Below are 26723 nucleotides of genomic sequence, written 5' to 3'. Positions count from 1 at the left end.
GAGAAAAATAACGCAACATGATAGGCTATGTTTGCTCTACAGCAGTGTATCTGTGACTGAATGCAAGTTATAGCCTGGTTTTTACAAGGACTGAAATCACACATTTCATTCAAGGTAGGGGCAAACAAATCCTCTTTGTAATACAATTAAGAATATTTCTGACAATGCTCATGTTTGTCAATATATTTTACACTATGTAGACTCGTAATTTATTTAGTATATATGATTAACTTCAGATGTTTTATGTTCTGTTAGGATGCTGAAATCTGTGAGGCAGCAGTGGCAATAACAGCCACATCTGCTTAAATATAGGTAATGATTCAGCACAACTGGATGGAGAAAGTAATTAAACTTCTGACGACTGTTCTCTGTTGTTTTTTTTTTCTTTCTCTGTCAGATGTTCAAATGGTGGGTAGCTGTGAGGCTGGATCTCTGAGGCGAGGGCCTAAAAAGGAGTGTCGTGACTCAATGATTCATAAGGCTGAATAATTCAATGGCTGGATGCATGTAGAGCACTCCGCCCCTGCTGAACCCAGTCCTCTACAGACCCAGTGCAGACTTACATGTAAACCTCTGCAAAACTGGTCCACATCATACGCAACAAATTGGGGTTAACAGCCAACAACATGTCCTAACAACATATTACAGTATATGTCAAAAAATGCTACTTTGCCATCACCTTAACATACATCTTTACATAACTACAGTGAAAAGTACTGTAAGGTGGGTGAGGATTCAAGTGTCCAGTCATAGAAAATTGGGTCAGATGCTGTACTTAGTTTAGTTAAGTTTAACTTCTAATTTGGGTAGTCAAGAGGCAGTGTAACAGATAGTTTATAGCAATCAAAACAAATAAAAATAAATGAATAAAATAAACAGGCTTTAACCCTTTGCATCCTGGAGCAACATCACTTTTCTTGTGCTAATTTTTGATGCCTTTCACATGTAATTAAACTTTTGATCCTGAGCAAAATAGTGCGATTTCTTTCAAAAACATAGGGAAAAAAGGCAATGAGCAACTTAGTAAGAAATGTTCCACAAATTGCAAAAAATAAGTAGATTCATACAATTATTAAAAAAAAAAACAAAGGAAAAAAAAGCTAGGGCAAAAAAGACAAAAGCTCGGGAAGAACTACATTTTTTTCCGAGTTTTGCTTGCCTTTAAAACTTTTTTCATTTTATCCTAAATTTAATTATTATTATTATTATTATTCTTTTTTTATTTTTATTTTTTTTTTGTATGATTTTTTGTTGTTGTTGTACTTTTTACTAATTTCTTGCTAATTTTGGATTACTTCTACTTTCCTTTCTCATTGCTTTCTTTCCATGTTTTTGAAAGAAATCAAACCAATTTGCTCAGGTTTCAAATGGCTAAAAAATAATGGAATGGAGCCGGGGTGAAGCTAACCTCCTGGTCGGCCTTCAGAAAAACGTCATCCTTGAGCCACTCTGTGGAAAATACGTTTTGGGCTGCAGGGGATTGTTTTGCTGCAACACTGCAAGTGACCACTAGAAAAAAATGTCAGTAAGGCTGCGCAGCGTTCCTGGGGCCCTGAGTTGTCCCTCACAAATGAATTATTAGTTTCTACTAAAGGAACAGTGTATACGATTTGTTAGCATCTGGTGGAGAGGACTACAGATTGCAACAAGCTGAAACTTCTACCATGTGCAAAGCATGAACTCCCAGTTCAGAATCCCTCAGTGTTCATTGTTCACGAGGTTATTATTTGGAGCCAGATTGTTCTCAGAGGTCTCTTCCTCCCCAAAACAAATAAACAGGACCTACAACAGCTAACAATCACTGACTAAAGGAGTTTTGCGTTACAAATTAGGATTTCTCCTACACTATTTGGCTCATTGCTAATAGGCTGCTGCCCCAGCTTCTGCAAATGTGTGCTCACCTTTTCTCGCCGATAACTTCAGATCAAGATATCAGGACATTTTTATTGGGAGCCCAATAATTTGCAGAGGTCTCCTCCTCCTTTCAGAGACAAACGAACCCGCTGATTTAAACCTGCAAATAAATGAAGAATAAAGCAGTTGCATATTAAAAATTAGTGGGGGTTTTTCCCTACAGTTGGGCTCGTCATAAAGGGGCTGCTAACTATGATGGCCGATGCAAAAACGCAAAAAAAATGAATGGCCCTATCGAGAACCAGTGTTTAGTTTGTCGATTCTGGGCTGCTGTAGAAACATGGCAGACTTTGTGCAAGAGGACCCCCTCCCTATGTAGATATAAAGTGCTCATTCTAAGGTGAGGAAAACACAGCCATTTTTATTTTCAGGTGATTTCACACTAAATAATACATAATGAATTATATTCTATTCTGCCAAAATATCCCTCTAAATCCTACACACTGGACCTTTAAAACAAAGATTTTGCCCCAGCAGTGTTGAGGTATTTGTACCTCTTTACCACGCTACAATAACAATAACACTGTCCCGAATCATTCATTTTTCATGATGTTATGACAGATTGAAACCTTTAAATTATCCTGTGACACAGTGTCTTCTTGTAGATGGGTCCCACACACGTACCTTTCAAACCGACCAAGTATTTTTCTGGCGATTTTCAGTTTAATTGCATGATTCAACAGAAGACATAATGATGCCTCCAGGACAAGCTGACCGATGATAATGCAGTGAATCGTAGACGCTTTAAATGAGCGCACCAACTGGGAATGAGAATATGAACCCAAAACACTCATCATGGCTGGATGAGCGTAATGCTGCGGGCAGCAACATGGCATCCAACAATGAAATGGGCATCACATCAGTTGTGTGTCTGTGTGTGTGTGTGTGTGTGTGTGTTGGAGGAGGGGAGGGATTGTGAGTTAGTTTTATTGTGGATGCTCACTGACCGCGACCAACAGCAGGCTCACAGGAGGAGCACTAATAATCCCTGTGTATATATACAATGAATGTGTTTAGATATGCATGTGTTGGTCCGTGCTCATGTGTATCAAAAGCAAAGTTTGTCTATGTGTGTGTGTGTGTGATGGACCAAAGTGCTACACACAAAATACACCCACATAAGAAGTTTTCAGCCTGCTGAAATAAGCATAATGCATTTTTAAACACCTAGAATTATTAACCTACTCATAAGTAGGGTAACGCAGCTGGTCCTGCACAAGCAAAATATCCTTCCTCCATCAATATCTCCTCCTAACTCCCTCCCTTATCCTCTTTAGATCTGATGTGCAGAATTTAAACATGTCCACAGATGCTCCACAGAGTTCCCGTGAGGCTAGAGGAGATGTCTTACTTTCCTTGTAAACTGATATTTCACTAAGGAAGAGTTTGCCTGGAAACAAAGCAAAAGAGGGAGCAGAACAGAGAGAGGGATATGAGAGAGAGAGAGTCTGTGTGTGTGTGTGTGTGTGTGTGTGAGAGAGAGAAAGAGAGAGAGAGAGAGGTAACCTGTCCTTAGTGGTAAATAGGCCAGTGTGTTTTTTTTCTGGGGGACTCTCTTGTGAGGATGAAGTCACCATTTTCTCTGCTTTCAGAGCTCTCTTTTCCCCGTTTTTTCACACTCCATTTCTTTTTCAACCCTTCATATAGTTCAAATACACATTTCACTATGTGGGGGAAGCCAGGGATGCTTTTTGGTGAGTTACTAAGAAAACCACATAAAACTCAGCAGACTACCTTAAGTGTCACTTTTCTAACTTGTTATAGTTCTCTGCTATGTTTCTATGAAGAAAATATGTTGTGAAGAAAAACAATTGAACAACCTCACCTACCCCTCATGTTCGGGTAAAATGGGACAGTGGTTAAGGAAAAAATGGAACAATCATGTTTGTTTTTTTTTTTAATTCATCTTATTATTTTTTTAAGAGACAAAAATACTAAAAATGTATCAAAGGTGACAGATTGACACACAATAGCATAGGCAAAAAAATGTCCCTTTTCCCTTAAATGTTTGTCCCATTGTACCTGAATTCATTCAAGTACTGACATAAAACCCTTCCCATGAAAAGGATTATACTATATATACTTTTATTATAAGTCAAACAATTAATAAAAAGCAACACCCGAAAACCATTTTTGTTGTTAATCCCTTATTGTTTCAGCTGCAGTCCTCTGATGACTTACATGAAAAAATCAGCGTGCCAAATGGCTTCCCCGGTACGTTCTGGGACCAGTGATTTTTTGACTTTTTGTTCCACTGATACTAGTTATCTCAAAGAACAAAACAAAACAAAACAAATGTTTTACATAAAGACCATTCGCAACAACAACCCAAGAACATGTTTGGTCACTGGCTACTGTTTAAAGAGCCCAAGATACAAAACCTTATTACCTGATGTCCAAAATTACCTGGCTTCACCCTACACATATAACATACACAGAAAAGAAAGAATATTATACTATTTTTTCTGTATTTATCAATTCCGTTCTACATTTTGTTTTCTATTTTCTTTTTCATTGCTTTAATAATGAAGCATTTTCTGTTTATAGATTTTTCCCTCAAATATACAAATGTCCTTATTTATTTAATTTTACTATCATCAAAATTAAATATCAAATGTCTTGGGAACAAAGAAAAAGGCAGGGAAAACTATATTTATAATGATCAGAATTACATCTTTAAAATTATACTGCATAGTTGTTAGCAGTTTTAGGCATTTCTTCCCCAGATGTTCTTTCTTAAACATTCTATAACTTTTTTCATTATTTGACTAATTATTACTACTTTTTTTTGTGTGTTTCGTGTTAATGAAACATGTTAATGTTAATAATTTTGTGTTAATTTTTCTCAGGTTGCTGCCTTCTTCCCATATGTTTGAAAGAAATAAAACCAATTTGCTCAGGTTTCAAAGGGTTAAACACCACTTCCTCCTTGAATGTTTTACTTTGAAAGGTTTCACCAGATGTTGGCACAGGTGGAGTGGTTAACTAACCTGATTTACAACCATGAGTCTTCACCGCCCTCCATGGATCAGAGAGAAGAACTGCAACATCTGCAGTCACTCCTTTCTCTGTGTCGGCTCCTCCTTCCTGACACATCTCAAAGCTTTGAGAGCAAAAGAGAGAAGGGTTCTTTTATTAAGATTATTCAAAGGCTGAGCACTGCTGGCAGGCCTGGAAGTGCACTCATAAATATAATATACAAACAATTACATTTATGTAAGCAATAATGTGATAAATGGTAACTAAAATTTGTCACGTGTTGTCTGCTTCAGCAGTGTACAGGAACATTTTCATATGATATAACCAATATAAGACAATAAGTAAGTCTGCATGTCTGGATAATTGTGTAGAATAATCTATTTCTGATCACAGTTAACAAAAGGGACTCCTCACATAAATTAAACAATGCAAGTACGGTTAAAATATTCTACGTAACCAGTGGTGGAAAATGTATTCAGATCCTGTACTAAAGTACTAATACCACCGTGTGAAAATACAGTTAGAAAAAACAAAAAACACAAAAATGATTTAAAAAAAAAAACAGAAAAGCCCCAAAGCCCTCAAAACAATTTTAAAAACACCCCAAAACTCTAAATTGTCCAACACAACAACAAAGAATTAAATTAAAAAAAAAAAAACACCCCCAAAAAACTCAAAATTATTTTAAATTCCCCCCAAACCCTGAAATGTTTATCAAAACAGTTTGCTAATTTCCTAATCATTGCAGCTATATTTGTAAAAACTGTTTGGTAATTTAATATATCACATTACAGCATATTTTTAAATCTCTCATGTTTTTATGCAAAAAATCCTAACTTGTGCAGTGGGCTAACTAAAGAGTTCAGTTAAATGTAATGAAGTTAAAAAAAAGTTTCCCTTGAAATGTAGTGGGGTAAAAGTATAAAGTGGCATGAAAAAAAACCCAAAACTCAACTACTTGAGTAAATGTACTTAGTAACATACCACCACTGTATATAACAGAGTATATGTCCTTAATATAAAGGGTCAAATCACAGAAATGTGTGAGACTGCATGTCACCTTCCCAAGGTTACTCTGTCAATGAACACACCATAATTCAGGTGATAATATTTTTTTAGAATATTTATTTAATATTATTTTAAATAGTCTCTAATTTCTACTCATTTTTACATTTCGAAACATTTTCAACGTTGATTGTTTTCTTTACTCAAAACCTGGGTAGAGGAATCCTGTCAATGATTAATGTGCTGAACTACGTCCCCCACAATGCATTGCGTTTTCAACATGGCGTCCCACATAACGGCTTGATTTCTGTCAACAAAAACAAAACGTCTTTAAGGGTAAACAGGATAGTGTAGCGAGTTTTGGTGACAATAAAAACAGACAGAAGGATGAAACTATTGCTCACCGTGTTAAAAAGAATCCACAAACCGGATGTTTACCGCCGTCACCGCCGCTGTCTGAGCTCCTTCGCCCGCGGCGGCCTGTCACCTCTCACACGTGAGGGCCTCATCGTCGGGTCAAGTCGCGAGCTCGTTCAGAGATTTGCCGCACAGGTGGAGGTGAGGGCGGCCTTCATCAGCGAGGAGGAGGAGGGGGCGTTTCTGCGCGAGCTGGAGTCAGGCTTGAAGAGGAAACGTTACGAGTTTGACCACTGGGACGATGTGAGTTACCTTCATGAGTGTGCGTGAAGTTGCAGCGCACACTTGTTACAGTTTCTTTAATTATTTGGTGGTTTTACGAGTAGTGAAATGACCGCTTCACCACTTTGCGGCCCTATCTCTACGCCGTCCACAAATAGACCCTCTCTTACAGCTGTCAGCAGTAGGCTAGACTGTCACATAGGAAGGCAATTTATGTCCAAATTCAAATTGTTCAAGTTATGAAAAACAAAACAACAGTTAGACCATGGTTAAACTGGTTGACCAGCTTTATTGACCAGCTGAAGGTATGTTTTTGCATATTTTCTCATGATTTAGCTGGTCATACCAGGTTGTGATGGTCACTGTAGCTGGTTTATCAAGTTCCTGTAAAACTGAAACCAAATCAATATCCTTGAGTGTGGAAAAAATGACAGTAATATGAGGGGGAAGTATGAAAAACAAAGGGCATAAATCAGTTGTCTTCTGTCATGTGCTATGCATGAAGATAAATGTACACAGCTTGACAGGCTGGTCACACCATCAACCATCAAAGACCAGCAAGGACTGGGTCAGGACCATCTGAGACCATCTTTGACCAGCTAAAACCAACTAAACTTTTTTTTCCTCTTTTTTTTAGCAGGGAGATTACTTTATTTGTATATGTGGGTATATTTGTGATGTAAAAAACCTATACTCTTGGTCAGGCTTCATCTTGATGAATAATTAAAGTACATTTGATGAGCCACAGTTAGTCTTATATAGGTTTAATGACAACGCAAAAGTGATCCAGGGAGCTCTTGGTGCAGAGATAAAGATATATCAACACTAATTCACCTTTATAAAGTGTAATTCTGTCATACTGTTGAATCAACATTAAAACTATTACTACTACTACTACTACTACTACCATTAATAATAGTAACTTTATTTATATAGCACCTTTAAAGACAGAGTTTTCAAAGTGCTTTGACTAAAAAGGAAAAGCAGAGGCAAGAAGGGTTTCTTGCAGAGGCAACATATTTATAGGAGCCAAACAATAATGCCAAAATAAAGCCAGACAAAATGTAAACTTTTTAACACTGGACATCCAAAAGGTCTTGAGCCTACACCTTTAACCTCCAAAACATGCAAGAATATCATTGTATTTTCCCGTGTCTGGGTATAATGTTAACTTTTGTGGTTAGTTTTCCTGCAAATTTCTTAATAAAATCCAGTTTCAAGAGCAGTAACAATTACATACAATGTCACAAAATCAGGAATACTTCACTCAGAGAATGATCATTTGCACATCAATTATTCACTCCGTTTGACTTAAATTTGTTAAGAAAAGTCTATTTTTCCTGTTATATTCAGGGTTCCCACAATTATGGACAATCTGAAGAAGTCACTGACCTTATTTGTGTTGTATCTGCTTTACCTCTTTCAGGCCATTCACGGGTACCGAGAGACTGAGCGTGTCAGCTGGGGGCCAGAGTGCGAGGAGGTCTTGAATCGTGTCCGATCTGTGGCGTTTCCTGAGGGTAGCCCACTCCTCGGGCCTGTGCACGTTCTAGATCTGGACAGGACTGGCTACATCAAGCCTCACATTGACAGTGTCAAGGTATGGTCCTCTTTTTTTTTTTAAATCTGTTTCCCGACAAAGAAAGCCGACAATCACAAATGATAGTTTCTAAAACAGACAGTATCCTCAGCACTGTAACCACTGGAAAAACCTTTTGTGAAGGCGGTGTTGTCAACTCTGCTGTGTTCTTACTGTCACTCTGTTTTTTTAAGTTCTGTGGTAGCACCATTGCTGGGTTGAGTCTCCTGTCAGACAGTATCATGCGCTTGGTGAATGAGGACGTCCCCAGCGAATGGCTGGACCTGCTGCTGCCCCGACTCTCCCTCTACATTCTGAGGTTCAATATATGTTGTAAATATTTTGTTACAGAGTGTGCTGTAGTTATATCATACTTCACTTTACTTTACCTGATTCAATCACAGTGTAAGTTTAAATTCGGTTGCACCAAACTTAAATATTAAAACAGAGAGATTAAATTAAAAAACTCTCTTTAAGTCAGTATAGTTTTTTTCTCAAAACTAAGGCTAAATGTAATTCTGTTGCACTAAAACTTTAAACTTTGATTTAAGCTGTGATCCAGGGCTTACTTCAAACCTACAGTTAAGGAGGTTTAAAGGCTTTTGAGATGAATTTCGCAAATAATCAAGTTCTTCGGAGAAAGTTAAGAGACGGACTCAACTCGTATGACCTTCATGAAGATGATGATGAATTTTTGTCAAGGTACCTCTATTAAGGAAACTGTTTTGGAGCTGAACAAGAAGATTTGGCCAACTGTAAAACACGTGTCAGAAACACAGCGGTACTGCTGACAGTCTGACTTCTGTCTGACTTTTTAAAAAAAAAAATTTAAAAATCTTATATGATTTGGCAATATTGTTCCAATAATTCTGCCAACATTTTTTTTCCAAAGGAATAAAATTTTGAGCTTCTTTGAGCTCTGAGCCACCATGAGCACTGTTAAGGAAGCAACAATGTAACATTTATTGTTAAAAAAAAAGCAGCTAGACCCTCCACCTCTCTCTTATACTTACTAGATGATTATGTGTATTTCTATTCATTATACGACTCTTGTTCTCATTGATTCAACTCAGTTTAAAGTCTGTTTAACTAAAAAAAATTGACTTTATTAAACCAAGATTCATTTTTAATGGTGCAACAGAGCTCTGCGTAATTTTAAATCTGGATTTACTCATTTTAAACCAAGTTTTACAAATTTCTAATTAGAACTAAACTTAGATTAAATTAATCCTTGTTGGTGCAACCCAGCCACAGTGTGATAATGTGTTTTATGGTGTTCCCTTCACACCCGTACAGGGATGAGGCCAGATATAACTTCACTCACGAGATCCTGAAAGACGAGGAGTCTGTGTTCAATGGACAGAGAGTGCCTCGGCTGCGTCGAATCTCCGTCATCTGCCGGAATCTTCCAGACTAACAGCCAGTTCCACTTAGCTTGGATATGAAAAGAACAGAACCTGAATTTGGAACGAGAGAGTTTCAGTGATCTCCATTAAGATATTAAAGCTGGATTGTGGAACTTTTGTGTCACCCCTCTGGCAGAGAGAGTAATTACACAGGCGCCGTCGATGCGTGCTTGTGCCAGAAGGTGAGCTCACCGCATCTCCCTTCTTGTCTTTAAGTCTTTTTTGGACTTTAATTCTTCCTTTCAATGTTTCTTTTTGATTTGGAGCATCTATTTCAGATACTTTTCTTGGACGCTCCTTAGGATTTTTCACCTCGTTCCTAGCTGAGCTTAGGAAATGGCTTGCTGTCATTCTGAAAACAGGTTGGAGATGCACAAAGTTTTGCAAAAATAAAGTTAAAGCTTAGTCTGTTTGGCCATACACTGAGTAGGTTAGGACATCGTCACTGGGGAAAACTGAAACAATTTGATATTAGCGTTTGGCACAGCCTTGAATGTGACTGTAAGTCCCGCAGTCCAGCTTTAAAGCATATATCCTCAAAGGTACACTATGCAGGATTGTCAGTTACCGTTTGTAAACACGGTCGCCAGCAAAAGTAAAAGCCGACCCCAGATACACTCGTGTGGTGTTTCACCTCTTTCTATTTGTACTTTTTTGACACTGTCTCTTGGATGCCTGCTGCGGCACCAGGTCACTACCTTTTTACAAAGCCGTGACCTCACCTGAGTACACACCTATAACGCCTACAAACTTCCCAAACACGTGAAAATAAGCACAGGGCAGAGTCTCTGCAGAAAAAAAACAACTCCTAGTGGGTCACAAGTGATGAGAGGGATTACTTTTGAATGAGTATATATTGTTTTTGAAGGAAAATCCTGCATTTTATATCTTATGTCCTATCTGTTTTTGTGCTTTATTTATTATGATGTAAGTCTATGGTGAAGTGTTGATGCCATTTGAAATTGAAGAGTATTAAAGAGTACAGAGTATTAAAAAGTATTCTAAAATGAACCAGCACTGGCACTGATGCATACAGTGCTCATATTTTTAGAAGGAACCCATTATTATCAAACTTCTGTCAGTCGGGCATCTTAAAAAGTTTTGCGATGGCTGATTGAAATAAACAGTACGTTTCAACACAACCTTCCACAGCAACTGTGTCATCTTGTCTGTAGTTTGGAAATCATTTCGATGACTACGGCAAGGAAAGGATGTCAAAAGGATTGACACATACTTACATGCAGTCATTCTCTCAACAATCTCCTGCTCTCTCCCAGTTTGGCCCCTCACCACAAAAAAAACACTGATCCGAAAGCAAGAATACACAACAGAGTTTACGAGATCCACAGAAACCTGCTAGCTTGGACTCACCACTGCACTCTCACAGTCTAACCCCCGACTTTTCAAAACATCACAAATAGTCTAGCCATTAAATTTTACAGATCCAAAACCGCTTCATCTTATAATTATTCTACTTCCAGGTCACACATCACATCACAAGACAAGAACATGTCACCAGATCAACTAGCATTTATTCCTGCACCGCGTTCCAAAAACCTAATGGTCAGAGATCATTTTTTTCTGTTTTGAGTTTGTATTGCAATGTGTTTTTGTGCTTCTGAACAGGAACTTGCTGAAAAACTAGTTTTAACTGTAACATACCCAGTTTTACTTTTCATCCCTTTCCTGTATAGATAAAATAAATACAAAGAAGGATGTCAGCAATAAATGCATGAACAGGGTTCCCACAGTCATAGTAAACCTGGAAAAAGTCACAGAATTTCACAATCACAGTTTCCACGCTTGGAAATGTCATGGCATTAGTAACAATCATTTTTTGGAAGGAAATTTTGTTGTGCATAATGGAATTGTTACAGTAATCTTTAATGGATAACCTTCTACACAATTTAACATAACGGCATATTTATTTTCTGTAGCTGTTTATTAAAGTATTTGCTCATTATGCCGTTCAGTCTCTCTCTTCATGTATGCCAGCTACTTGAAATTAGGCTTGAATAAAGTTTGATTCTTATATGTTTGAAAAATGTCAGTCAAGTGGGAAAAGAAGAAGAAAAATGGATATTTGGGGTCCTTGAAAAGTTTTAAATTTTGGTCTGAAAATGTGTGGGAAGGCTGTAGACAGTATTTGTTCATGCATGTTGGTTCAACATTGAAAAGAAGGGAAGGTCCTTTGATTCCTAATTGTGTTTAAATGTATTGACATCACTTTTCTGTACTTGTATACTTTCTTTCAGCGTATTTTTTTAATAGGAAGATATGAGCGCTTTTCACTTACTTCCTCACTCTGAATGTGCTCAAACATGTAGTCTGCCTCAAGCTGCAGAGCAAAGTTCAGCTCACTTGATATTAAATCCAAATACAAACTGACAGTTTTTTAACATAATTTCAATTATGTAATTATAAAAATGCATTATTTACCTTTGGACAATCTTCCTAAAAGCTATAGCTTCTTAAAAAATAATTTTCTACATCGACATTTTTTTTTGCAATTTGTTGAACATTTCTTACCAAGTTGCTCATTGCTGTCCCCCCATGTTTTGAAAGAGAAATCACATTACTTTGCTAAAAGCTCAAAAGTTTAAAAACATATGAAAGAGGTCTGAAAGCAGCACAAGAAAACTGATGTTGCTCCAGGTTTCACAGAGATAAAATACATGCATGAAATCCTAGTTTAAGTTCTTAAACATAATGAATATGAGTCGACTGAAATTTTAACTTTGCACTAATCGGCATAAATGCATTTTACATTAAAAAAGTTCATTCTAAAACACATTATGGCCAGTAGATGGTGGCAGCTTATCCTCTCTGTGAATCAAAAGGCAGAGACATGTTGTAGGAGGAGGAGTCTCTAATCACCTCACACACCTAAACACCACTCATCATTCTTAAGTGAAGGGGGGACAGGCTGAAAACAATACTTAGTATGCAAATGATTGATGTACTAGTTAGACAGGACTGCCTGCAGGAAGGCAAACACTCTCCAGTGATGTCCACACTTCCTTCAGCCTTTAACACATAGGTAAGGACTTTTATATCACTTGCATTTCTTCAGCTCAGTGTCTTAAATTTGTGTTAATATTATATCTAAATTTGCGTAATAATTTGGCTCATCTTCTTTTATTAGAGCACGTGAATGCAGCAAATTTATGCTGAATGGATTTATAATAATGCAATAAGAAATATATTTATTTGAATCATGGAACCTATTTTTGGTCTAATTTCCTCATTATTTTTGATGTATTTTTCACCTTGAAGAGCCAGCACAGATATAAGAGATGGCAACAGAGACTAAAGCAGGGCCAATGCGTGTCCTGGTGACCGGTGGATCGGGATTAGTGGGCAAAGCCATTGAGCATGTTGTGCAGCAGGAAGTCGCAAAACTGGAGGGAGAAGAATGGATTTTTCTCTCCTCTAAAGATGCTGATCTTGTGTAAGTTGCTGCAGTTATACTCTTCTACCAAATTATACCTATGTTGAAAAAATAAATCTGTATATATGTGATTTTGGGCCAGAGATATTGGGCAAACCAGGGCTGTGTTTGAGAAGTACCGTCCCACTCATGTCATCCACCTGGCTGCCAAAGTCGGAGGACTCTATCTACACATGAGGGAGAACCTGCACTTTCTGGTGAGATTATGAACGAGCCAACACGGCTGCAAAAGCGAGGTCTACAGAGAAATATCTACATTGTCTGAGATTTAATGGCCAGTCAGTGACAGTCTGACACCTTCACAGAGGGACAACATCAAAATCAATGACAATGTACTACAAACGGCTCACGAGATGGGTGTCACCAAGGTGGTGTCTTGCCTGTCCAGTTGCATTTTCCCTGACAAAACCACATACCCCATTGATGAGACCATGGTAAGCTTTTATTTAAACCTTTGTTTACTCAATGCAATTCATCTGAACATCTTAGCTTCTTGTTTCTTGTTTTTTTTTTTTTCAAACTAGTTTTCAGGTAATTGTCTGTTTCAGGTAAAATCAAGCAAATTTGCTCAGGTTTTAAAGGATTAAACAATAAATGTACATTCAAAACTATAAAAGAATGTATATTCAAAACTTTTTGAGAACTTTCTATTAATAATAATAAAGTTTTTCCAGGCCCGGAAAGCAGTTTTTCTAATGTCATAACTTTTTTTCAGGAATATCATGACCATTGAAACACAGTTATCAGGGTGCAGTGTTGCTTTAGAACGATGAAATTAAGTGCAATTATTATAACTTTGGCACTCATTTCACTTTATCCTGCCTGTCATGCCCCACTCTCACAGATCCACAATGGACCTCCTCATGACTCCAATTTCGGGTACTCCCATGCTAAAAGGATGATTGATGTTCAGAACAGGTAAGCAGCTGTGCACTGCAAACAGGGGTGTGGTGTAGACACATGGGTACATCTGACATGCATTCATGCTCAACAAAGGGCTGGGGAGGCAGCACCTGTTCAGGCAAGTCGTTTCTCTTTTGCCTTTTGTAGTTTTTATTTAATGTGGGGTCGTGACTTTAGGCCTAAATACAATTCACTACTCTGCGACTCTGAAAACATTCATAACTGACGCCAGTATCACAAAGTAAAATGGGCTCTAGGAGGGATCAAGTTTCTTGTTCAAGTAATGTCATTACACAAGGACTTTAACCTTGTGTTTGTTATTGTTGGAGGTAGGCAGTTGAAAAGGGGAGACATGTCGTTAGACCTCCACACATTTGCACCAGTGAGGGGAAAAACAAACATGGTAGTATATTACTGTGTTAAATGTCAGTATAATATTTTGCATTTTATGTATTGTTCCTTGATGATTGTGCATGCTGCTGGCTGCACAGCTAATTGCTCCTAGGGGATAATAAAGATTACCTTGAACCTTGAATGCCTGCAGAACAATGCTGATCTGTGCGACTGTTTTTCTATTGAATCTCTATGTGTCCATGTGTTGACAGGGCATACTTTCAGCAGTATGGTCGTCGCTACACAGCAGTCATCCCCACCAATGTGTTTGGCCCCTATGACAACTTCAGCATAGACAATGGTCACGTGCTGTCAGCACTTGTGAACAAGACATACAAGGCCAAAAGTGATTAACTCAGACACACTAATTAATCTTGATACACATGCAGAATGCAAGCAGTGTTTAACACATACAGAAAGACAATAACCAGGTAACAGAGTCTGTCTTCTTGTGTCTTTTTCACAGAGGAAGGAACTCCTCTGACTGTTTGTGGCTCCGGAGGTCCTAGAAGACAGTTTATCTACTCTCTGGTATGACTATCAATATAAAATGACCACAGATTTGACTAATTTGAATAATGTGTCTATCTTGGTCTTACTTTATAATTATAAAACTAGATATACTGCCATACGGTTGGACGCCTCTGCGCACCAGTCAAGCTGCACTTTCAGTTTAAATCAATGTCTATGAAAACAATAACACGGACACTTCGCACACTGAAGATCCACACAATCATCACAGTTTCAAAATGGGCAACCAAAGTTATTAAGTTATGGCCAAAAGCATTGTTTAATGAGGTCATGGTGACCCTGACCTTTGACTATCAGATTCTAAGTGGTTCATTTGTGATTCCAAGTGGATGTTTGTGCCAAATTGGAGGAAACTCGCTTGAGGCCATCTTCAGATATTGTGTTCACAAAAATGAGACAGATACAAGGTCACCGTCACCATGACCTTTGACCACCAAAATCTAATCACTTCATCCTTGAGTCTACATAAACATTTGTGCCAAATTTGAAAAAAAGTTTTCTTGAGATATTGTGTTCACAAGAATGAGACAGATTAGGTCACAGGGACCTTGAACTATGACCACCAAAGTCTAATAAGCTTATTGTTGAGTCCAAGTGAATGTTTGTGTCAAATTTGAAGAAATTCCCTCAAGGTTATCTTGAGATAACGCATTCACAAGAATGTGCCGTATGGATGGACAACCCGAAAACATAATGCCTCCAACCTCGACTATCGCTGACGTGAAGGCAAAATAATAAAAGCATAATAAGTACAATATTGTTATATGTCAGCTAAAGAGGCCTTGTTCTACTGTCTGTTTACTCTCAGGATTTGGGTCGTCTAATCCTTTGGGTCCTGAGAGAATATGAAGAAATTGACCCCATTATCCTCTCTGGTGAGTGCACTGCTATGCTCGCCCTTAGCAAGCATTATAATGCATTCTGGGTGATTTTCTGATTGTGTAAAGGAAGTGAAAAGGGCGAGACACTATCACTGTATGTATAGTTAATATATTCACCATGAATGTCTTGACAGTGGGTGAAGAGGATGAAATCTCAATCAAAGAGGCCGTGGACATGATTGCAAAGGCTCTGGACTTCACGGGCAAAATAAATGTATCCTTTCAACATTAACCAATGATCCTACAGACCAGTTCATCATATTGACATATGTTTGCATCTATAGTTTTAGTTCCGAGATGTTTTTGTGAACAGCACATGCTATATCAGTAGCAAACTGTTAAAACTACAGTTCAAACCAAAATTAAAAAAATACATGTTTTACCTGTAGTTCTATTTATCAGTCTAGATTTTTTAGGTGAGTTATCAAGTGGTGGAGATATTGCTGTTGAGTTTTCCAAATGTATTATTGTGCCATCTAGTTCTAATTCCATTATATTCTATAGAACACATGATACATATCTACGGCCGATATCTCGAACACTCTAACTCACGAAACATTCTAAATTGTAGATTGTAGTGCTATCTACAATGTAGAATGTTTTGTGAGTACGGGGAAAAGTTTGTATTTTTTATTTTGAGGTGAACTGTCCCTTCCTACAGGAGCTCTATAAGGAGTTGTTGGCTTGAACGCAAAACATGTGATTAGATGTTGCTGTGCAAAATTTGCTTTTTTGAGCAATCAAAACTTAAGGAAATACCGTATTTTTCCAAATAAACTGTTGTTGTTTTAGTAATAACTAAAATGATACTATGCTGCATGTAGCCTATTAAGTTCAAAACACACAGAGTTAAAATCCAGTCTCCCCTTAACTCCAAGCATCAGTTTGACACCACCCTGTCAGATGGCCAGATGAAGAAGACAGCCAGCAATGCCAAGCTAAGACGCTATCTCCCCGAATTCACCTTTACACCCCTTAAAGAAGGTCAGGGTTCACAACACTGTACTCACAATTTTAACGAAATCTTGAATGCAGGGTAAAAAAAATTAAAGTTGCTCTACACAATTATAGCACCAAGGCAGCACACACACAAAGATTTTTTTTGCCTGCCAACGGCAGTCTGTGCTCCTGAACATACAAATGAGAGCTTTGAATGAATATTTGCATGCACCCTCAGTCTGCTGATGGTGACTTGTTTTTGTATTTTTATGTCCTTCTAGCTATGAAGATGACCTGCGACTGGTTCGTGGAAAACTACGACACTGCCCGACAGTGACCGAACACTAAGCTGAAAATTAACACTATTCTTTGATTTTGGTGTCAAGCAAGTTGTCATCGCTGTGCAACATCGGTTTATTCAGTGCCACATTAAATAATGCTGAACATATTCTTGACTGTATTTGAGCCTCTTCAGCTTTTAATCTCTAAAGAATTTCACATTGAGGTAATATTAGAGGGGTAATTTAGCTACACTTATCTTAATTAAACCGTAATCTAATAGTCAAAAAAGTCAGAAACAGGGGACTTATCATGATCCCAACACTCCCATAATAATCTCTCACTCCCTCATATGCAAATATGGAGTATCTATCAAAACACAGCACAAACGGCTGAACACCCCTCTTCCTTAGGATGCAAGAGATGTGTTTTTTTTGTGTGTGCGCTTCAATTAAATTTTTTTTTTTAAAACATCTGTTTATAAAACCTTATTTCATATTTGAAGATTGCTTATTTTAACCTTTTTCAGTTTTCTGTTAAGCATCTTTATCAAATGTTTTTTCTGTATTAAATTTCCATACACTAATATGTGTATAACAAATTATCAAAAAGCCAAGACAGCATGTTGCCGTATGTCCTGATAAGAGCAAAAGAAAGTTGTTTTTAAAACCATAATACATATGACGGATGGGGTACAAAGAGTTAGGCCTTAACCAGCAGCAGATTTTACATTTTATTGGGAAAAAAAACTACTTATGAAAAACAAGTTAGGGCCTTTTTTTCATTCATTAATTTCTAAGTTAAACTGTTCACACATAGAGAAAAATTTACATCTCGTAATCATACAGATTCGAGATGTTTTTCAGTCAACATTAACGAAGTTTCTATTTTAATAGGAGATTTCAAGATATGAAAAACAAATTCAAGATGCCTGACAAAATACCTTTTCGTGAATGCCACCTGTGATGACAGTTTCAACTTCTGGTGGCACACATCCTGTTTTTAAAACAGACACAAACCCCTCTTCCGGGGGTCCATGTCAGACGTTCCCTCCCTCCTCCATCCTCCATCCTCTCCACACCCCCGCCACTCCTCACCTCTCTTCCATCGGTTATTCGGTGAGGTAAAAGTGCATTTTGTCGTTTACGTTCTTGCGCTCAGGATTGAGGCGCTTCAGGATCTGTGCCAGCACGTTGACAGTCTGCTCACTGCTCAAACCTGTGCGCTTGGTCTGGAACTTCTTCAGCAGGTCTTTGGTGGTCATCGGTTTACGGATCAGGTAGCGCCGCACCGCTTCCTCTGTTAGCTGCACATCGCTGTGGAGAAGAGGAATAGAAGAGAAAACATAGTTTTTACCGTCTTCACAGACAACCAGCTACACTTTTTTTTTTATATTTTGTATTTTCAGAATATTCAGGGTTCCCACACATTATCATGGACAAAATGCCAGTATTATCCAATGACTTTTCAGGGACCCCAAAGATATTTTTTTTCTTGCCCCTCTTGGTGGTTTTCAAAAATTAGATTCACACTCTGGTCAAACATAATTTATCCCACAAAGTTTCTATTATCTAATAGGAGATCTGTGGGATGTGAGATAAATTATGTTTGAAGGACAATCTGAAATTTTGAAAATCCAGTAATTTATGATTTTGTTGTAATTTGGCATTGTTTTTTCAGAAGACTTACCTTAACAAATTTAAGGAAAAAATAAATAAATAAAATAAAATCGCCCCAAAGTGTTCTATTAAAAAGTTGCAAAAAGAAGCCAAATGTGCTTAAAAATTGTCTGACATGACATGACGGCATACATGAGGGGGGAGAAAATGAAGAAAATTTCATGATAAACAAAAACAACCAAAATGTTGTCACATGTCAACACATGTTAGAGCTATGTTAGGTCGTCAGCTTCAGAAAATAAAGTAACTGTTATGTTACATTAATGTCATTTAATTTATTACAGGCAACAAATTTCCAACATTTTTCCAAAACTTTCAATGATTTTTACTCGTTCCATGACTTTTCCAGGCTTGGAAAATGTAATTGGGAAACTCCATGACTTTTTCATGAATATAAGTAAATAACTTAATATTTCTTAGATGCATAAAAGAAGACTGATAACAGTGTACCTTGAGCTAGGAGTAGATTTTCCTGATATGGGTTGTGGCGTACTCTTCCCAGAGGGAGCAGGGCTCTGACTGCTGGGCTCCATCTTCAGCCGTTTGGCAGCTGGTGAGTCAGTGCTGGGACCCGGAGTCTGTCTCTTACCTGCGGGAAAGAGACTTAGTTGGAATGGAGTAACAAAAACAGGGACTCAAGTTTCAAAATTGATGGTGACTTTTAAAAGTTTCCCATCAATACATTAATATGTCATGTGTCTGATCTAATTATAATGAAGTGGTGTATGAGCAAACACCTTGCTCCAGCTTGCTGGCAGCAGCACGGAGTGTATTGGAGGTGGAGGCAGAGTCTATGGATGGTGTCCCGGGACGACTACCAGTCCTGGAGCTGCCTGCAGAGCCACGTCCTCCACGTTTTGGAGGCGTGCGCTTCTTCTGAGATGGGGAAAGAAAGAGATGTTGGATGAAAACAATGAGAAAAAAAACACTACAAAGAATGGAAATGTAGAACCATTCATACATTCACTCCCCCAGACTAGTACATATTCATCATTTTATTAAAGCTGTGACTTAGCCAGATTATTGATTCTTACAACCCCGACACCAAAAGAGCATCTGTACAACATTCATAAAACAGATGCAACAATTTGCAAATCATTTGTGTACAATGGGGGATGTAAGCCTTCAACATGTCAAAAAAATGTTTCAATAAACATATTTCCAATCCACAGGGTTCATACAGATGGAGTCGAGTCAAGTTCAAGGACTTTAAAGAACTGTTTTGAATGACGGAGTTGTTTTCTTCACGACCATCTGCTGCTATAAAATTGTGCAGCTTTCATAAATGGAGCAAACATGCTGCCGGGGCCAAAAGTCAGCTTATTGTTAATTAGCTTCTGCTTATTTACTGCTGAATCACAGCTCAAAACTCATGCTGATGTTGCTGTGGTGTGAGTGTTTTGGAGGCAACCAAAACATCCTGGTGCTGACTATTTACTGGTGTTTACCAACCTATTAGTGCTAATATGATATCAGCAAATATTGCTATCACGGCCTTTCTTTGCTTCCTAGTTTAAAACATTTATCAGATATAAATCATAACATAATTCATCATTCTGTTCTCCTCTTAATTATATTCAAGTAATTTTCAAGGACCAAGCTGATAAATGTCTGATTTTCAAGGTATTCGAGGACTTACATTTGTGTCTAATGAGTGTCAGTACTTCAAGCACCAGCTATTTACGGAAAATTAGACTAGACACTGGTTTTATTAAATAAAACTATACTGATGTAGTATTGCACATACCAGCTGAAATAAATGTAATACTTAGAGAAGCCTTTATTTGCAATGCCAGCTTCAGGACGGCTCCTGTATAAAGACACAAATCTCTCAGTGTTCAGATGGGATTTTGGCCCCACACACAGTCTTTAATTTTGGAAGATTCGGGGATTGTGAATCTTGAGAAGTAAATCTTACTTTAAAATCTTCAACAATCAGTGTCCTCAGCTCCCAATTGCTCACCGAGTGTTGTTAAATGAAAAGGTGATGTTAACAGAGTGGTAAACATGCCCCTGTGCTAACATTTTTGGACCGTGTTGTGGGCATTAAATTCAGAGGGAGTGTCTTTATAAAGAAACAATGAAGCTTATCAGTTTGAACATAAAATATCTTGTCTTTGTAGTGCACTGAATTTACTATATTTTAAAATTTGCAGATCATTTTATTCTGTTTTTATTTACGTTTTACACAACAGCATCCTAGCTTTTTTAGAGTAAGGGTGTTAGTAAATGCTCATTCTGTCATGATCAAGTTGAGCATCATGACATAAAATCCAAACTGCTCAAATATTCATTTACACACACACACACACACACACACACACACACACACACACACACACACACACACACACACACACACACACACACTAATCACCATGAACAGAGCGGAGGCCGTCTCTCCCTCGATGTCGCTGTCATCTGAGCTCTCCGACTCGCCGCTGCTGTCTGTGATACACAGAACCACACAAGTCATAAAATAACTTTATTAAGAAATAATTAAAGTATGTATGTCATCAAACCCTCATCTGTCTCCAAGCAGTCCTGTACCTTTTTTCTTCTTCTTTTCCATCTGGACCGGAGTTTTCTTTCCTTCCTCTTCTTCATCCTCCTCCTTTGTTTCCTCTTCATTCTGTTTCTCCTCTTCACTCTCTTCCTCACTTTCAGATGCCTCATCAATCCCTTAAAAGGACAATAATTTGGAAGGAAAACAGTTTTTTTAAAAATAGAATTATATTATATATAAAAATAATTACATATTATAAATAGTATTTTTGTTCTTCAACATCAACAAAATAATTATAATGATAAATATAGTTTCCTGAACATTTTCCCTTATTTTTTTAAAAAATCATTTTCAAATCTAATCTGATGTTTTTGTTGTTTCCTTTGTAAAGTGTCTCAGAGTATCCAGAAAAGAACTGTATAAGTCCAATGTATAATTATTATTAATAATCCTCCCCTCTTTTTAGAATACATTTTTAGGTTCATTTCTTGTAACCCTTAACTAATTTCTTACAATTAGTGGAACATTTTTAGCCAAGTTGGACATTGCCTTTTTTCCTTATGTTTTGGGGAAAAAAAGGGTAGAATAGCTTGTGAAAGGCATTTGAAGGCAGTACAAGAAAACTGATGTCAATCCAGGTTTAGAGGGGTTAAAGACTGAAGAACATCTCATTATACTCATATGTACAACAAGTATACAGGCCAAGCTTCTAGCCCAGTGATCCTGCTTGCATGCAAAATGTCACCAGTGTCGTTTTCTATATTTGTCGATCAATAATGTTCAGCTGCAGACAGTCTCACCTTTCGGGAGGTCCTCTCCTTTGCTGGGCTTTCCCTTCTCCGGTTCTTCGTCCGAGCTGCTTTTGGAAAAACAGAATTACATACTAGTGAAAGACGAAACGTAACTAATGAAAACATTTAAATAGTGTCCATCAAGGTGGAGTCTTTGAGTGCAACAACGCGATGGATCCGACCTGCTTTCATCTGACATGTAATCCACCTCTAGACCCTCGTAGTCCCCGTCATCGCTGTCCTCCAATGCCTCTTTGTCGTTGCTCTTTTTCTTCTTCTTCTTTCCTTTTGCTTTTGCCGTCTCTTTCTTCACTTTTGACTTGCTTTCTCCATCTGTCCAATGAAGAGAAAGGTTAGGGAAAAACAAACATGACAGGAAAATGCAGATTTGAATGGCAGAATAAAACAGCACTGAATGATACAAATCCTGTTTAAAGGGATATTTCGCCAGTTTTCAACCAGCTTTGCATCAAAACAATGTGGGTCATATGTGTAGGTGAACTCCATCTAACCAGTGCCTGAATATCCCTTTTTCCACCTAAAACTCCTCCAAATGAAGTCTCTTTACCTTCCCCCATACTGCTGTCACTGTCATCACTGCTCATCTCCAGGTCGTCTTCCAGGTCATGAATGCGTAGGTCTCCACCTCTCCCACCCCCCTTCTTTTTCTTCTTCCCCGACTTCTCGTTCTCATCCTCTTCATCCTCTCCACGCTCCTGCTCCCGTAGACGTCTCTGCAGCATGATGCTGAAGTGATTCACCACCTTGTTCCTTCTGTAAAACGAGCAGAATGTTACGGAAGTGTTTGCAGTGTTCATACAGACTGTAAAAATGAAATTCAAGTACTTTCAAGTACTCTTTTTGATTGTCATTAAAAGCAACTGATTAATTTTCAAATATATTTTTTGAATTAAGCTTAAACTATGTGATCTATGTCTCTCTTCTCAGGGAAAGGTTTCTTATCGCTAAAAAGAAAGAGAAAAACAAATAAAGGTGACAAGCTGACTTATTAGGATTAGTCATGTTAAGTTTTTCCATGTCAGCATAGGTCTACTGGCTTCGTTGACGCTGGAGTAAAGTTAAAAAAAATAAAAAAATAGGGGTGGGACATCATAAAATCGTTAAGGTATGAAAGAAAGGAGAGGGAGAGCACACTGCTGTTGAGATGGAGACACGTCAGAGTTAAAAAGAAAAAAAGAAAAAGAAAAATTTGACCAATTTGTGATTTTTAAAAAAAACCACAACTTTGGTTAAAATACAAGAGTCTTATGTGGTCCATTGGAATTTCAAGGACTTTTTAAGCACTTTGTTATAAAGGGTGCTATGTTCAGGGTATTCCAGTACTTGATTTTTCTTCTCTCTCAGAATTCACACACTTCAAGGACTTAGCTCAAACAATGTGTCTGACACACATGCACCAGCTGAGTAAACTACTTTTTTTTTTCTTTACTACAAACAAACATCGCTCCTTTCTCTCACCTGCCCCACTCCTCCTCAGCCTCCTCAGCTGTGAGAGTTCGGTGCTTGGCCTGCGGTGTGAAGTTGTACCAGCCGTGGACAGGGAAAGCCTCAAAAGCTCCGTCAGGACACTGTGTAAAGATGTAGTAGGAGGCATTTTCCGTGACACCGCCTTTCTTTAGACCCTTGAACCTGTGCAGAGGGAGAGAATAGCTGTGACGATGACTGAAAACAGTTCCCAGCGTGTGTATGGGTATCATGAACTAACTTTAACATGTACAAAGAACTAGGGGTCAACAGATTATCAGGCCTGGCCGATTAACAGGCTGATATTCGGCCTTTTGCCGACTATCTGTATCAGCATTTTATTTTAATGATTGCCAATAAAATTGATAAATGAAAAAGTCTGTGTATCACACTCAACCATCACTAGGGAAAGCAGTTTGCAATACATGCAAAGAACGTGTCAGCATGGGAGGAACTTCTACTTTGAAAAACCTCAGGGAAATATTTTTATTCATTCATTTTTTTTAATATAAAATTTTCACTGAACTTTATTAAAAAAAGGTTGCAGGGAACTTGCTGAATAGGATTTTGAAAGTTTCAGTTTTTATTAATCATTTGCTAGAGGCATTTAAACAAAGTTTTATGTGGGAGCTTGTCATATTCCAAATTTAAATTTCGACAGAAATATTGTGAATGCATACTGATTCCAAAAAAAGGGTAACCGGTCTCATCAAGTACTAATAATCAGTACAAATCGGTCCTGAAAAATCAATATCGGTCGACCCCTACAAAGAACATAAATTTACATGAGCTTTTCTCCTTAAAAACCTTGACAGATTCCAAGTAGATGGTTGAGACATTTGGATAAATAAGTCAGTCAGTTGCAGTTACATCATACATATGTGTGTTCCCTCCAGAGTATGTTGCTGAAAATGAGAGTGCATCAGGGGATAAAAATTTCTACCCACCTCTTGCCGGCTTTGCCATTGACCTTGAGAATCCAGGGCTGGTCCTCCACTTTGAACTCACGTGTCACAATACCAAACTTCTTCCGCCGCGCTTCCTCACGCTGCTTTTTGCCAAACTCACTGCCAGCTGCTCCTTCAGCTGTCTCTTCCTCCCCATATATCCGCCGAGCACTCATGTCTCTTTCCATACGAGCCTGGGAATGGAGAGGGAGGAGGATGTTAAGACAACGTCAGATTTTCTGGAAGTCCTTTTTAGGGTACAAACTACCATGCACTTCATGCCATAAAGTTTACATTGCTACTGTTACTGCACTTTTGTTCCCTATATGAATTGAATATGAAAATCCTTTTTCTTTATGTTTCTATTGTCTGTTACCTGCCAAGGGACTACGGATGTAAATTAACAGTCCTGCTTATTCTGGCAATTTAAATTTGTATTTTATATTTATTTTCAATAATATAATGTGTCTCTTTCAAATAAACATTAATTAATTCATTTCTCTCTCACTCTGTGCCCAACTGAACAAGGAGAGCAGTAAAAACTACCAGTCATGAGTGGACATACTGACATGAAGCCTACCTGTGTCCAGGTTGAACAGTTGACTCTGTCCCCAGCATTGAAAGCCATGATGTTATACTTCTTGCTGGTATTTCTATGGGAAAGACACACATAAATGCAAAAAAAAAAAAAAAATCATTGACTTTTTGATACACAGGGCTTGTTCTCTGGACATTTACTTGTCAGTGAATATTACTCACTTGGGTACTCGCACAGTGTACTCTGTAGCTGAGGAACTGCTGCTCCCCTGCAATACGAAAAAAGATTCAGAGGTTTGTTTTACTTTGTCTCAGCACTTTGTTTTATTCCACCTTCAATGCTATTTAAGTGATATGCAGTAACAAAAAGACCACATCATCTTTTAAACTGAGCTAAATAATAATTAACCCTCTGAAACCTGGATCGACCTCAGTTCCTTGTGGTACATTCAGACACCTTTCACATGCATTCGAATCTTTAAAACCTAATGGTTTAATTTTTTTTTTTTTTGAAAACATGGCCAAAAAGGCAAATTGGCAACAGATGTCCTGCAAATTGCAAGAAACTAGGAAAATCTGACAAGAAAATTAACTGAAAATAAGAAAAAAAAGACAGAAAAAAACATTAAATAAATATTTAATTATAATTATGTATTTAAGTTAACTACATTTAAATTTAAGTACTTTTTCCAAGCAAAAAAAAAAAAAAAAAAAAAAAAAAAAAAAAATTTTTTTTACGTTTTTGTGTGTGCTTATTTTTTAGGTCATTTTCTTGAAATTTATTTTTACTAATTCCTTGCTAATTTGTGTTTTTTTTCCTGATGAAGTCGCTCATTGCCTTTCTCCCATGTTTCTTAAGCGATTCAATTTGCTCAAGTTTCAAAGGGGTTAAAAGCTGTTTCATGATACCTGAAGAGGCTATGCATTGTCAGCTACCTAACATTAGTAAGGTAGTGTCATTTTGAATTTTGTAGTTGAGAGTAGAAACAAATCTTACCAGTGAAGTCATGGTTGGTCGTTTGTGTGGATTTAATAACACTCCGGCAGTTGCTCAAGGTAAGCTGGGTACAATATTAAAAAGAAGAGTTGCGTTATTAACAGCCTTTAACCAGGTTAAATGCGAAAACAAAGCAAAGTGTACATAGCACTAATTCATCATTTTGCTGTCTGCAGCTGTTTAAAGAGTGTTTATGTAGCCTAGCTTATGGAACAACAGCGAGTTTCAATGAGTGAGCTGACAAATTACATTTAGCTTAATCCACTGTAGCAGCACATGATGTTTACGGAGAACCATGGCCTACTGTTTCCATTAAGGGTTTACTGGCGTTATATTACTAATACGGTGGTCAGTAAAAGCGACATAAAACGTTTTACTCTGAGCGGTGTTTTGTTTAGACCTAATGCTAACATAAACAGCAGAAACACGCTTAGCAAGCCGTTTTAGCCGCAGTGGCTAATGCTAATGTTGCTAGGATAATGCCGCTTCAAACTCGCGAGGCGTTAATGTTAAATTATGGATACTCGAATAAAACTATGCGTACATACAGAAATCGAGAGTAGTAGTAATAAATAAAAGTAGAAAAAAAGCTCGTTCTGACTTACCGGCAGCACAGTACTTGTTCCGTCCTTTAAAATATTCTACAGGAAACGTAGACTCGTAATATGGTTCCTAGCAGTCCGCTCCTTCCTTCTTCGTTTAGGTCATGGGGTCACGCTGGATTTGAGCTGCTTTCAAGTTATCAGTAAGGTACCACATGGAAAAAAACATCACAATATTACACATATATACATATCACAATACTATTTATTTTATTTCTATTGTTTCAGTCCGATTTATTTATCATCTTCGCCTTGACACAGAAATATAGCTAAATCTAAA

At 37.7% G+C, this 26723-nt stretch overlaps 3 protein-coding genes across 5 annotated transcripts; 2 read left to right on the top strand and 1 right to left on the bottom strand.

Annotated features, from left to right (window-relative positions):
* The first annotated feature begins 6185 nt into the window (after window positions 1-6185).
* alkbh7 (alkB homolog 7) lies at window positions 6186-10137 on the top strand. The gene is made up of 4 exons (XM_042504664.1): window positions 6186-6558; window positions 7964-8137; window positions 8311-8435; window positions 9413-10137. Exons 1-4 carry the CDS (start codon window positions 6286-6288, stop codon window positions 9531-9533), a joined length of 693 nt encoding a protein of 230 aa, XP_042360598.1. The 5' UTR covers window positions 6186-6285; the 3' UTR covers window positions 9534-10137.
* A 2202-nt stretch (window positions 10138-12339) lies between these two features.
* On the top strand, window positions 12340-17533 carry LOC121956450 (GDP-L-fucose synthase-like). 2 transcript variants are annotated; one of them, XM_042504662.1, is made up of 11 exons: window positions 12340-12562; window positions 12799-12973; window positions 13056-13170; window positions 13279-13407; window positions 13818-13891; window positions 14482-14615; window positions 14736-14800; window positions 15609-15675; window positions 15816-15895; window positions 16566-16665; window positions 16902-17533. In XM_042504662.1, exons 2-11 carry the CDS (start codon window positions 12819-12821, stop codon window positions 16955-16957), a joined length of 975 nt encoding a protein of 324 aa, XP_042360596.1. In that variant the 5' UTR covers window positions 12340-12562; window positions 12799-12818; the 3' UTR covers window positions 16958-17533. The 2 variants fall into 2 exon arrangements, with proteins under 2 accessions (XP_042360596.1, XP_042360597.1); XM_042504663.1 differs by lacking the exon at window positions 12340-12562 and having other exon boundaries at window positions 12735-12973.
* An 86-nt stretch (window positions 17534-17619) lies between these two features.
* gtf2f1 (general transcription factor IIF, polypeptide 1) lies at window positions 17620-26515 on the bottom strand. Of its 2 annotated transcripts, none has more exons than XM_042504659.1 (14): window positions 26447-26515; window positions 25842-25905; window positions 25067-25113; window positions 24888-24960; window positions 24308-24501; window positions 23355-23525; window positions 22444-22649; window positions 22058-22208; window positions 21885-21940; window positions 21129-21260; window positions 20956-21026; window positions 19316-19454; window positions 19029-19167; window positions 17620-18215 (listed from the first exon to the last, which is right to left on the bottom strand). In XM_042504659.1, the coding sequence occupies exons 2-14, from the start codon at window positions 25851-25853 to the stop codon at window positions 18011-18013; spliced, it is 1596 nt and encodes a 531-aa protein (XP_042360593.1). In that variant the 5' UTR covers window positions 25854-25905; window positions 26447-26515; the 3' UTR covers window positions 17620-18010. The 2 variants fall into 2 exon arrangements, with proteins under 2 accessions (XP_042360593.1, XP_042360594.1); XM_042504660.1 differs by lacking the exon at window positions 26447-26515 and adding an exon at window positions 26091-26109.
* Between the last annotated feature and the right edge of the window lie 208 nt (window positions 26516-26723).

The sequence above is a fragment of the Plectropomus leopardus genome, chromosome 17 (genome assembly GCF_008729295.1).
Source record: "Plectropomus leopardus isolate mb chromosome 17, YSFRI_Pleo_2.0, whole genome shotgun sequence".
NCBI lineage: Eukaryota > Metazoa > Chordata > Actinopteri > Perciformes > Serranidae > Plectropomus > Plectropomus leopardus.
The sequence above is the reverse complement of the archived record's forward strand: the minus strand, read 5'-3'. Positions and strand labels throughout refer to the sequence as shown.